Source organism: Panthera leo, chromosome B4 (assembly GCF_018350215.1).
Source record: "Panthera leo isolate Ple1 chromosome B4, P.leo_Ple1_pat1.1, whole genome shotgun sequence".
NCBI classification, from domain to species: domain Eukaryota; kingdom Metazoa; phylum Chordata; class Mammalia; order Carnivora; family Felidae; genus Panthera; species Panthera leo.
This window is the reverse complement of record NC_056685.1, coordinates 71,365,372-71,379,568: the sequence shown is the minus strand read 5'-3', so window position 1 is coordinate 71,379,568 and position 14,197 is coordinate 71,365,372. Positions and strand designations below refer to the sequence as shown.

At 37.7% G+C, this 14,197-nt stretch overlaps 1 protein-coding gene across 2 annotated transcripts in view; it reads right to left on the bottom strand.

The window, feature by feature from the left end:
- Positions 1-2,925: 2,925 nt before the first annotated feature.
- Positions 2,926-14,197, bottom strand: part of TMEM117 (transmembrane protein 117) — a 485,771-nt gene continuing 474,499 nt past the window's right edge. For both annotated transcript variants that reach the window (XM_042946297.1, XM_042946298.1), the window contains exon 8: positions 2,926-4,649. In XM_042946297.1, coding sequence (XP_042802231.1) covers positions 4,003-4,649 — 647 coding nt within the window. In that variant the 3' untranslated portion in view covers positions 2,926-4,002. The remainder of the gene's footprint in view (positions 4,650-14,197) is intronic.

The following is a 14,197-nucleotide window of genomic DNA, read 5'->3' as shown; positions in this document are numbered from 1 at the left end:
TTTGTTTCATGGACCCCATGTCCCCTCTCCCAGGTCTCACCATATTTCCTGGACAGACACAGAGTAACATGAGTGGTAGAATGTTTAAGAAATCAACCAACCAACCAACCTTTTGTGTAACCCCCTCAGTTATGTTGAAACATCTTCTTGAGTCCTCTTAGGACTCTTATTAGGTAGAAGTAGTGGACTCACAATAACTTTATGCTGAAGTTCCTTTTACAAAGGCTTCCATCCCCTCGCCAGAGTTTTAAAGCCCACTCACACTAAAACTACCATTTTTTATTTCCCAGATGTCATGGCAAGAACTTCCATCATGTTCCACTATCTGCCTAATCTTCTCTTTCCAATATAAATATCTAGCTCTTTTTCCAGTTATCTTTAACAAGAGTGACTTGTGAGCTACAAATACTACATCTAAACTTCTCTAGTTGTTCAGATTACAGTTGAGTTCTAGTCCAGTATAAACAGTAGAAGCCAAAATTTATGACCTTGATTCTCTTATCCATACCAGTTCCCATTAATCAGAACCCTATGCACACAAATATGTTTAAAATAAAAATTTGGATAAATCAAAAAAGTGCCAGTTTGTTGCAAAACTAATTGACTTGTTTTCCCCATCTTAAAGATGGGATTAGCTAATAGGTTAGAGTTGAATTCTGAGGGGCAAAATTTCTGATTTCTGGAGGAAATCAGGCAAGATAGAATAGTGAGCCATCCCAGTCTGAGGTTGGGAAAACACCATTAAAAGCCCAATACCCAGGTTGTGGTTGCATAGCCAAGAGTTTTAATTTAAAATAGGAATCAGTTCAGAGTGAGGACAGATAGGTAATAAGCAATTATGGAGTGCTAAGGTCTTAGTCAAATGTCAGATTATTCCGTTGGCATCATGAGTCATCAGTTACAGAGACAGCTAAGAGGAAGTTCTCTTCCCATGTTTCATATTGAGTTGGGTTGGTGATCCACAGGGTAGGCAAATAATGTATCGGAATTGCTTATGGTGGCCAGTGGTGAAATATGACAACAGTATTGACTCCCATCCTCAAATGTGAGTGTGTATGTTGCACAACTACTTTCCATTGTACTGTCAGCCAGTAGTGCTTGTGGGAATGACCTGATGGAAATCTGATGAAAAGTAAAAGGAGATTTTGTGCCTGGCTGGCTCTTCGGGCAAATGGAAAAGAAATAATTCTTAAGATTTCTAATAGGATTCACTGGTAATCTCAGCTGTGCTATAATATAAGTGAACATGATAAGTGGCCACCATGGGGAGAGTATGAGATAACTAAGTATGGTTATATAATACAAATGAGCATGTGGTGATGAGATTTATGTCTAGGCATATATTATCAGGCATAAATTCATAGTGTTTATTTAATTTTCCATTTAAACTACTAATGAAGTACTCTATAATGTAGGATACTAAAATTGTGCCAAATTAGTGCAAATTCTGCACTGCATGAAAGAAAATACTGTAATTACTGAACAGTAGAAATATAATTGTTTATAGTCCTTAAGCATCACTGCAATTAAGGCATCACATTTGTTATGCTTTCTTTAGAATCTGCAGTTAGTGGTTTTTTAATCCTTTTTTTTTAACCCTTTATTTTCTGGGTTTACTACTTTTTTTTTTTTTTTTTTTTTCTGTAATGCCCTTGATAGTCCAAAAGGTCTGGTATTCAAAAAGCACTAGTACATGTGCTTTTGACTTTCATTAGATTTTATTTGATTTGCTAATCTTTACTTGGTATAAATGCAAATATGGTGTACTAAAAGAGGTAGCAGAATAAGGAAGGAGACCCATGGGTAGATAAATAGGTCAAGATTGATATACACAACTATTGGAAGCCTTCAAAGGTTTGGATCCTATTAAAATGCCATTGCTGAAAAAAAAAATGCCATTACTGGTAATTACTCTATTTGTTACTAAAACTTAGGGAAACTTTAAAGATACATTTTCATGTCAGCTGATAGCCACCTTCTCTAGTCAGTCCCTACACTAGGATACACGTAAGCATAGTGCTGTTATTTTTTCTATCTTCTGCGAATTAGATTACCTCATTGAACCACTTTTTCCTTAATACCTACCTAAAAATTATCAAATAATATTTTCATAAGGACTATATACTGCTAATAAACACCCACTTTCTATAAATCAACTTCCTTCTTCAGTCTATAAGACACTAACTTTCAGGATAATATATATATTTTATATATATATATATATATTACATATATATATAATATATATATATATTTATAGAACAGTGAGTGTATATAAATATATGAGTCTATGTGTGTGTCCTAGAGTCAAAAGTTCAATGTTTTATGCTATGTAAATTTGGTAATGGCCAATGTTACCACATTGGCCAAGCAAGAACATGGTAAGTTTCTTTAAACAGTATGGTCAGTGGGTTACTATAGTGAGCTTGATCTCTGCATTTTTAGTTTCAGAGATACTTATAATTCTAAGTTGCACCATACATAGCTATTAAAGGTAAATGAAACAGCAGGGGCATGGTTCTAATTGCTTAGTAAACAATTGTAGGAAAGTGTTTATTAAAGCTGGCTCTCAAGTGACAGATAAATACATAGTTCTATCACACATGCTAAATTCAGCATGCTGCAAGCTTAAAAGCAGATAGATCAAAACAAGAGATATTTTAAAAATCATAAAGACAAAATACAGTTATGTCAGTATGTGACAGGAGAATAATTTTGCCTTAAAAGTGATCTCCCCAACCCCCTGAAGAACATGCAACCACAATTTATGGAACAAAATTAAAAGCAAGTTGGGTATGTTCCATTTTTTAACTCATCTGGCATCAAGTTAAAATTAAATGGGCTGTTGTTAAATTAATATACAGATGAATCCATTATAAACAAAAAACTACATCACAGATTCACTGATGTATAATTCATATTTATTAATGTATGATGTTTAATTCTTAAAAAAAAACAAAAAACACACAAAACAAGCTACTAAACAGATTCTTTCATGCACTTCTTTTTCTACCTCACAAGGTTCTGCTGCATAATTTTTAGAGGAGTTCCCTTATTCAGGGTTGGCATATGTTGTTCAATTTTCATTGTCCAGAGCCATATTTACAGAAAGATGTACAAATATTGTAGATAGTAGGCTGTACAACCTTCACATGATTAAAACTTCAGTTCCTTGGTTTTCTAGAGCTTTGTGTAAATGCCAATAAGTTTGAGAGTTCATCCAACTGTGCCTCTTAACCTTTGTTCCCATAGGTGAAGGGCAGGATTTTTAATCAAGTAGCAATTTATCTTTAATTAGGAAAACATAATTAGGTATTATCATCTAATTGCAATTACTGGTTGGAGAAAGTCACATTTCACAAGTAGTGACCCATGCTGGATTATCGTTCTCCTATTACTGAATTTTGAATCTGTATTTGTATTTGGCAGATAGCCAATACAAATTCAAAGGCAATCACCATGCCTCTCTGCAATCCTGCTGTCAGAGTCATCAACTCCACTGCTGAATAGGTAAAAGAGATACTTCCTAAGCCACATATTGGCTAGATCTGTTTCCTGCTAAGACATCAAGTGTAGATCAAAAATAATTGTATACAAAAAAAAAAAAAAAAAAAAAACACCCCATGTGAAGTAGGTTAGAGAACTGTTCCACACTTCATTTCTGGTACAGTTAAAAACAGTTTAATGTCTCAAGGCACCACTATGGTTGAACATCAGATACATGGGTAATCAGCTAATCTTCTACTATGCTGTAAAGTCAGTAAATAGCTTGTGCAATTGTGAAAAGCAATCTCTAAAGGACTGTTAGATATACAGTAGGCACGTAGATTATAATACAAATAGAAAACAATGAGTCCTAGAAAAAGCATGTTGAGCACCGTTGTGGCATTGTTTGTGTTTCTTTACCTAACACTACGTAAACTTTACATTTACAAAAGGAAAGACTAACTTTTTAAAGTTACACTCAAGGTTGCTTTTTGTGCTGTCTCCAAGTAAGTGAATCTAGTTCGTAGGTGTACTTTTAGAAGTTGTTGGATCTGGATCGGCTTCTGTCCCACTGGTAGATTCATTCAAGTGTGAGCTTAAGTTTTCTGACGTTAGGTGGGAAGACTTGTAGACAATCTCGTTGAAATCAGACCTGATGCAAACCAAAGGAGGGTCATTCAGTGGGTCTTCCACTGAGGCCTGTGTGTTCTCTCGAGTGATCCCCATGTCCTTGCTATGTTCTGACGGTGATTTTCTTTTCATGCGAGTATAAGTTTTGTCTTGATTCTCCATGCCTTGCTCATTTTTCAAAAACCGTCCAAAGAACCAAATGAAGAATCCAAACCACACAAAAGCTATTAAACTCGGAACAAAAGCCAGACACTTGACATCAAGGCTAGCCCCTATGAACCTGCTGTGTAAGAACATATCTCCCTCAACATATGTTTTATTAGTCCGAGGGTTAGTGTGATTGGACCTCCATTCCCAGGAAAGTTTGGTTCTGTTCAAATCCTTTAAACTTTCAGAGTCTTTCACTGTGTATATCTTCTGCCCTGGGCCTATATACTGTCCGTACTCATGAGGCTTATAAAATATCTGGTTCTTCCACATATTAAGATCCAAAATCAGGACAAGAAAGATAATTCCATAGTTAAACCATTTACCTGCATTAAAAAAAGAAATACCGCATATTAGTCAAAGACCTATAAAACTGCAATAGGGTTTTTTCCCCAATAAAATGGAGATAATGGTATAATAGTATAAATTGTTCATGTCTTAGACCTGTTAGCATTTTTTTGAGAGTGCTATGCTGCCATTAAGTGAATTGGCAAAGGATATTTCCTAAATGTATTCTAGACCACATGAGAATGTAACTGTAGGTCCCAGAGTCAATAATTTATGCTATTTATACTAACCAGATTAAGCTGCCTTGTTTTGTAGGTACCACAGCCATACTCAAATTTGGTTCCATGTAGGTTATTCTCTAGAATATCTCAATTAATATTTAAAAAACAAAGTTCTAATTAAATTCTTAGAAAAGTCTAACATCTGATTGAACATCTCTTACAGTTTTATAATTGTGTCTAGACAAGAAATCATTTTGCAATGCAAACACAGCAGTATATCAATTGAATTCACATTGCTGTTTGTAGGTGACCTGTTGATTAAACCGTTAGTTGATGTGACTCAGATCAATAATTCTTGAGCATTCATTTCAAGACTTTAAAAATAATTGCATCAAATCTCATTGAACAGAATCCATTTATCAGACATATAAATACAACCAAAGCCAATAAACTGCTTTAGAAGAGATGATTTGGAGAGATTGTAACCGCTATAATTTCTTTGTAGTATTTAAAATTCTCATGCAAATAAGACATTGTTTAGAGGCATATTATCTATGATATCCCTACATCTGCAAATGAAAAAGAACATAGGGAAATTTTCAAGGGATACTAGATTCCATTATAATTTTATTATAATCACAATTTATTGCAAGCTTTACAATATCAAGTATATCATGATATAGTAATACCTTATAGGTTTGCTGTAGCAAAATAGGTGATACATTTTGCTATCACCTATAGCAAACAGGTGCTATATTGCTATATATAGCAATATATATATTGCTTTAGTTCCAAAAGCTCCAAAAGCTTTAGTTATAAATGTTATATATAGTATGTCAAATGTTTTTATTTTGTATCTGAAGATAACAGTATTGAACATGATTAAGTTACTGCTTCACAAGATTATAGAGCTCTTGGGACAAAAGAGAGACAGAATCTTGGGCAAACTTATTAAACCATTCTAATGAATTTTTGCAGTATGTATTCTAACAGAACATAGAGCTATATAAAAATATAACTTTGTGAGGAGTTGGGGAAAGTGTTTTATCATCATCTTTATACATTTTCAAGTTCCTACTCTATGCGAAATTGAAAGGTTTTAATCCTGGCTCTAAAACTTACTAGCTATGTGATCTTGGGCTAGTTGTTTAAATTCTCTAAACCTCAGTATCTTTGCATGCAGAAAATAACAGTACTTATTAAAGCTGTTAGTATTTCATAAGATAATTAGATGCTAAACGCAGTGCCTGGTACATAATAGAAACTAAGTAATTGTTACTGTTATGAACATGAAAGCCTTGCCTAAGACATGATAATGTCTGCATTTGCATAGGAAGGTACAACTTCTTCTCTATCAAGAGAATTTATCTAAACTATCTGAAGGGAAATTATAACTCTGCCAGTCCTGAAATTGTTCAACTATACAATTGTTAAAGTCTTTGTAGTGGAAACTCTTGCCCAAATGATTTATTTTGCATACCCACACTAGAGAGTAAGTTGAAACATTGGGAATGTTGTTTGCACATATGATAAACTATTTATAACATCTGGCACTGCTAAGCTCTAACCACTCCTGCTCTCCTGGAGTCATAGCCAAAACTAAAAGAGATTCTCACTAAGAATCAACCATAAAATGAGTAAAGAAAGCTCAAGCTAGTGAAATTCAATCAAATACAAAGGTAAGCAGCATTATCAAACATTTATTGTGCTCATAATAGACTCTGTTTTAGGATACCTTAGTAGATGCTGAGGACATACATTTTTGCCTTACAGGGGGGAACTCATTATCTTGTTAGGGTAATAGAACAGTGGCATCAACAGATAAATAGTAGGAAGAGGCCACATTTGTGAGGCACCAACTGAGTGTTACAAATGGTAAACACTGAAGATGTTGGGAAAATGTAATGAAGACTGAGGGCTAATTTCTGCAGAAAGGATTTTTGTAGTTCATGTGGTCCTGAAAGGGAAAGAAGGACAGAGAATAGCCTGGAAAATGTTGCATTTCTTTAGTTTATGTTTTTATTATGCTGCAAATAGAATAGCATACAGGAAAAGATCAGGTGATACTAAAGAGGAGAGAGAAAGAAAGTAATGGGGAATACTGTAGGAAGAGAAAACAGGAGAGGAATGAGAGGCAAGTGAATTAAAAAGTTCTGAGGTTCTTGGGGCTCCTGGGTGGCTCAGTCAGTTAAAGGTCCAGCTTCGGCTCAGATCATGATCTCATGGTTCATGGGTTTGAGCCCCTCGTCGGGCTCTATGCTGACAGTTCAGAGCCTGGAGCCTGCTTTGGATTCTGTGTCTCCCTCTTTGCCCCTCCCTCCCTCTCCCTCTCTCTCAAAAATAACACTTAATAACATTAAAAAAAAAAGTTCTGAGGTTCTCATCACTATCAATGAGGCAATAGTTTGTAGCTTCCATGAAAGCAAGTTGAGAGAGGGGCTTTGGGTGCTTCTCTGTTGCAGCGGATTCATACCTACTCTCTTGCTGTAAACTACATATGCTGATGGTGAGGAAGAATTTTTATGACTGACCATCACCTTGACTCACAAAGGTCCCTTGGAGAAACTTGTACTCTCTCTCTAAGTCATTGTTATTGATGCAAGAATAAGGCAGTCCCTCATAAAGTGGGCCCTGTATCTAGGGTATCAGAAACCAGTGATAAGTACTGTCACAAAATCAGGGAGAAGAAAGGATGCTCACTGAGCTTGGGGAATGGTGCTTTTCTGGTGGGAAAAGATGCTCAGAGAATGTCAATAAAGAAGGGAAAAGATAACATCGGAGCATAAAAATTGTACACTGACCAAACTAGTAAGAAACCCTCAGGATAGGAGGAGCTCTCCCCCACACTTTCTACACTATTGTTCCACCACCTAAGTTGAATGGTGCACTGGGTCACTTTGACAACCAAACTTTAAAGAATCACTTTATTTTATTTATCATGTGATCTGGAGCCTGAAAATTTAGATGGGACAGAGGAGGAACAAATTAGAAATGTGTTTTCTGACATCAGCTAATGGGTATCATCACCCCGCTCTAACACATCTTTCCTGATCCTTGAGACAGAAAACCACAGTCAAAAACTGCAGGCTGGAAATCAGCAGATGAAGATCTCATTCTAATATGAAAATAATACAACCTTGGGTTACCTGTTTAACCTCTCCAGGCCTCAGTAATTTTATTTTCAAATTGAGGAAACTGAACCAGATGACTTCCAGTTTTATGATTCTGTCCTTCACCCACCACCCCGAATCCTTCTAGTTAGTAGCTATTCAATTTTTAATTCTGTGAAATGGAGAATGATACCAACATAACGATCTCGAGGGATTATTCTGAGGATAAAGTAAGTTTATATCTGAAAGTCCTCTGAAATCTGTTAAATTTGCCAGAAATGTAGGGGAGTATTTTTTCTACAGTTTCCTTCCTTTATATCTTCAATCCAGTTAATATAGGATCTTGGTGATATAGGGACAGAAGAGCATGTAAGGGTTTGTAACAAAGATATATCCTAAAGGTGATCAAATGTTTCAGTTTGGATAAAACAGCATGAATCACTGAGCTATAACTGGCCCCATTATCTAAGAGGACTAAGCGTATAGTTACATGTAAACATGCTTTGTGAATCAGCATATTTCATATGTTGAAAATTCTTAGCAACTGGTAATTTGTCTACAACTTGCAGGAGAATGGTCCAGAGATAGGTCAACTATATACAAAAATTTTGAGGCTAAAGAACAGGAACCTGTCTCCAAGTCTCCCGCACAGCAGAGTGGCCGTGTTGGGGTGGGGAAGTGCAGAAGGGAGAGAACAGAGTGAGGCAGGCTTCCTACTGACATCACGTTTCCTTTCTTTTCTTTTGTGGATGTAGCACTGTCTCTACCTCTCCTGCCCCCAAGCATCCCCCCCCTCCCCCCCGCCCGCCACTGTCAAAGCCAGTCAGCTGAAACTTGCAGCTGGTAAAAATGCACAAGCAGTGGCTTTTCCTACTTTGTTTGTTTCCCGTCCACATAACATAACCGCTGGTCCACTTACACATTTACGCAGTGGAAGGATATTCATTTTTTGCTAACATCCTTCCTTCTATTTTCCCACATAGTGTTTTGTTACTTTTGTAATGCGTTTTCTCCTCTTTAAAAAATTACTTTTGCCCTGTGATATGTGGCGAACCAGTAAGCAAAACAGCTTACTTGTCACACAAGACAGCTCAACCCCACTGTTCTTGTCTATAAAGTGAGGGAGCTGAGCTATATGACCCTACAGGTTTCTCCCCAGCCCTAAACATCTCTTTGATAAGTCTGTGAAATAAACATCACCTAAACCTTAACATTTTATGATGGGCCAGGAAATCTCACCATTAGAGCAAAAAAGATGGAATCCACAAATTTTCATGCAGAGAAAGCTTTCCTTAAAAAAAAAATGTATATTCTGAGAAACACTGTTTACCATAAAAAATAAATCTGAGTCCCTGAAATGACCCACATGGAAAGGGGATCAGACACAAAAAGGAAAATAAGTGATCTCTTGCCATTTCCCAAGTGTGTTGTTGTGAATGTACAGTCAACCATAACAAGAGCCTTGGTATTTCAGCATTAATCATAGGAGAGATTTTGCATTTCCCCCTGTTGTTTCAACTACATAACATAATGTAAATCACCAAGGAGGGAGGGTAAGAATCCATACATTATTTCTATTAATCTCCTTGCTGAAATCTCTCACTGTCTCCTTTAATGAGAAATCACTGCATGGTGTTGGTGGGATTACCTCTTTCTTGCATTTTGTGCCTTTAATGAATCCTACTGATTGCCAAAAATGATATTATAATGGTAATTTTATCTTTTCACATTGTGGGAGATTACAGAATTCTGGGCTAGTTGGTTTTAAAAGGATTCTTCACTAAATATCACTATCACTTAGCATAGGAAATGACAATTTGGGGGAAAATGTTTTTTCAACTAAGGAAAAAATAGTGTAAAGTGCTGATATTTCCACCATATAATATGTACTAAATTAGATGACCATTAGACTCTTGAGATTAGGGGTTTATATAATAAACCTTGCATTAGTCAAATATGCAATTATATTTTTTCTTAACTCAGTAAAGTTGCCAGTTAGCATTGAGACTGAGCTGTGCCATAGGCACCTTCATTCCAAATGGGTGCTACCACTGGGCTAGACTCTGGCATCCAGTGCAGATATATGAAATAGTCATGCTCCACAAAGCCTTCAAAATCCTTTATGGGATAACAAGCAACCAAGGCCTTGAAAAAGATAAATTTTGGATAATTAAAGAAATAGCAGCTTGCTGTAACAGGCTTCTTGGCCAGATCAATGTCCTCCCATTGCAGACATGAGCAGTGATAACAGGTCTCACTGACTTAGCATCTCTTTAAGTAACCCCTTTAAGCACCTGTGCCCTCACACCCTAGGTAATTTAGGGATATCTGGGAACCACATTAAGTGCTTGGGCCATGAGGAGAACATTTAGTAAATTGAAGATATTTACTAATTTATCAATTAATAAGAGTTAATTTGAGTTAGCAAAGTAAGGTCTTAAGACTTAAAAGCAAATGAATATAGTTTCTCTAAGTGCCTCTCTTGTCTTTGTCACCTCCTAAGTGGGAGACTATTCCTTTGAGGACATAATCCAGTAATAGGGGTAGAAATTCGCTATGATAAAAGCAGAAGTAAAAGGCCATGGGGTTATACTAAATTAAGTGACTATTAGACTCTTGAGATTAGGAATTATGTCATGTTCATTTCTGTATTGCCTAGATCCCGGCTTAGTTTTAGACACATATTAATTCAGAAAATGTCTGTTAACCAATAGGTAAACTGTGAGATAATTTGTACAGAAAAATACAAGAAGTAAAGTTATAGTCTTTCAAATCAAATACATGTGTCACAGTGATCTGGTAAATTCTGGGATACTGCTAAAATCAGATATAATCTGGAAAATTGGGAAAAGAAAATATTCATATCTCAAAGAGTATATATAATTCATTATATATTTCAAGCCTCTCTTCTGGCTGTAAAGACAATTCCTGAAGAGCATGTAAGTTTTATCACAGATGTCCTCATATATGCATAAATGAAGGCAGGACATCTCAATTTGGAGACAGCAGGCTAGCTCAGGGGCAGCAAGGGCTGACAGGCCATGGGCAAAAAAGCAACCCTGGCCTTGAAGAAGATGAGTTTTGGACAAATAAAAGGAATTGCTGCTTTATGTAGAAGTAAACATAGTTAACTCTTAGAGCTGTCTAAATGTGTTGAAAATAGAAACTGCTTCAGGAAAGGTTTAGAAAACTTCACAACTGAGATAATAGCAAGAGATCCTTGTGTACTTTGGATAAATTCATGATCTTTAGAGACTGTCATGGTGAACAGGATGCATCACATTTCCCTATAACAAGCCCCTTGTTAATTTTGTGAGACAGAATATTCTGGATGAACCACTGGCCTGCCCTCCCCAGCACTTCCCATGATCTGACTGACACAGGAGAGCTCTTTAAAAAACAATCTCTGGGAACTCATTTGCCAGAAATCATGTGCCTATGGAAATAGAAACAGAGGGGTTTTATTCATTATCTTCCACATTGTCGCCATTGTAAAGCACCTGTGCCCTCACACCGCTCAGGAAACTGAAATAGAACACAGACGCTATGGAGGTTTGTTTACTTCTACATTTTCCATTTTTGCCGAAAGGGTTCCCGTGGGCATCATCGTGCCAACAGTGTGAATTCTCTCCTCACAGATGCACAGGCCTTCCTTCTGGCCTTTCCCCCGACCCCCTCCTAATTCACTCAGATGATGGCCACCAACGGGACACTTCCTTTGTCTGGCTGGGATGACAGATGGCAGAGCTTCCACCGGGATTGGCATTAATAGGACTCAGAGGAGCTTCCGAGAGCGAATTGAGAGGCCATTCCTCTCTCGCCTCCGGAGACTTAGTACCTCATATTTTGAATCCATCTTTGCACTCACCTTATAGGTAAAAGGGAAGAGGCCAGAGGAGACAGTGGCATGGTTGCAGTTAGCATTTATGTTTAAGAGAGCAACAATGGGCTTGGGCTAAAAGCATCGATGTGACCTAATCACTAACCACGTATCCTCTTTGTTCTGGAAGTCCAAATTCCCAGAAAAAATATTTGAACACACCCTTGGATAGAGAGGATTTATTTTTATAAGCTGCAGCCCAGCTTGTGAAATGAAAGCTCCTACACACTGCAGCAAACCATCTGTCAAGGGGGCTCCAGATGAGCTAAACAGATGCAACAATTCAAGTCATTTCTGAAATGCATGAAGACAACTAGCATGGAGTCAGGATTAGATAATACCCAAATCCTAAATGCTTTTAAAATGCCAATGGGAACTCATCAGTGTCAGATAACCCTCTCCATACAGAGCTCGTCATTGGGAGACATTTTTTTTCCCATTCTTAGCATTCTCCTTCTTGACTCAGAACAGTGGATAACAGTAGAGCATTCAGAATAGTGGATAAATAATAAAAGAGCCCTCTCTCAGGCTACCTAATGTTTTTGAATTAAACAAGAAACATGAATTCTGGATGGATGAAAGGAAAAGCTTCAGGTAAAAGGAGTGAGAGTTTACTGAGTGCTTACCAAATGGCAAACGGTGTCTAAAATGCCTTGTGCATATTAATTTAAATCTCACAACAACCGTATGGGATATGTACCTCACTGTCCCCATTGAACAGATGAGAAAACTGAGCCTCTAAGAGGTAAGGAACTTGACAAGGGAAGTGCCATCAGTCAATGGCAGAGCTGGAGTCTAGGCAGCAAACCTTTACATTCCATTTTCTCAGCATGCCTTGAACATTATTTCTAGATCAAGAAATGACAGTTGAGGCCATGGTGGCACCATCTCTGAACCCCAGAAAAGAGTCACACAGACTCTTCTAGTGCACAACAAACACAGGCAGAGAAAGCAACAGATGGAGCTGTCTGGGGGTCCATAGGATCCCTTCCTATCCCTGACTTTAGCTTCCTCTGTGGTCACCCAGGTGTTTCCCGACATAGCCTATTTTGGGACCTCTTTTCTTGACCCCAGGTCTGAACTTTCCAGCTCCTGGCAGGACTGTATCCTGTGCCCTTCTTATTAGCACCCCACTCTATGGAATTTTCATTGTCCTTTGGCTTTTGATCTTAAGAGTTGCATGTGAAAATAAATTAAAGCTGAGATGAGAGGAACTGTGACTGTAGCAAGTGTTTCTCAGCAGCAGCGTTTCTCAAAGAGGGGTCCTCTGGCAGCCTGCATCGGCATTATTGGAGGTGCTTGAAGTTCCAGGCTCCAACTCCTACCTCAGGCATCGGGCTCTGCGTGTGCAGCTGAGGGATCTTTTTAACAAGCTCTCCACGTGATTCTCACACACACTGAAATTTGAGAACCACTGATGGATATAGAGAGTTTTATGCTTAATAACCCAGAGATACTACTCTATTTGCTTATCAAGAAAGGCACTGAGTTTCCCTACCAAAAGAAGCAGAACCTGGAGGAGCTGATCAAGTTAGTGTTTGCAGTTGACTTGGGCATTTGCAGGCTACTGACTATTGAGCATATTAAAACACAATATGTACCATGCTTTGGAAATTTTATCTAGGTTTCCCCAGAAACCATTTTCTTACAAAGCAAGATAAAGTAACAGGCCTTTCACAGGAGACTAGCTGCTACTTCAGAGTGTCCTCAGCAACATCTTCAGCAATTAACAGAACAAAGAGAGTAACATAACAAGAGGGGAAAAGTTCAGACTATCTTCAGCCTCCAAACCTGCCATGATTTTCCTAGAAGTTTTTTATCACGGATCTGGGGAGGCACATGATCATCCTACCACAAACTGGATCCGTGATAAAAACTTCTAGTTTTAACTATCTAGTTTATGGTGGAGCCCTTCACCCCAAAGTCCACATGTACCCTATTTTATTTTGGATCTAAACTCCAGAATCCTCAAAGGTCTTACGGCAGGTCCAGGCACTCAATCATTTGCACAGCCGGTCTCCTGTCTCTGGGAGATAATCTGACTTCACTTGCGGCTTCTCCATCACAAAGGAGCAGTTCCCAATGACCAGCACACCTAGGGGAGCTTTTTAAAAGTCCCATTTCCTGGCCTTTGCCCAGACCTACTGAGTTGGAACATCATCAATGGGCCCAACAATGTGTATATTTATAAAGTTTCCTGGGTGATATGATTATCAGCATAATTTGGCAAATGCTGCATCAAAGCCTTAATGACAACATATTTCTACCTTCTCCCAAACTTTTTTTTTTTTTTAAACGTTTATTTATTTTTGAGACAGAGAGAGAGACAGAGCATGAACGGGGTAGGGGCAGAGAGAGGGGGAGACACAGAATCG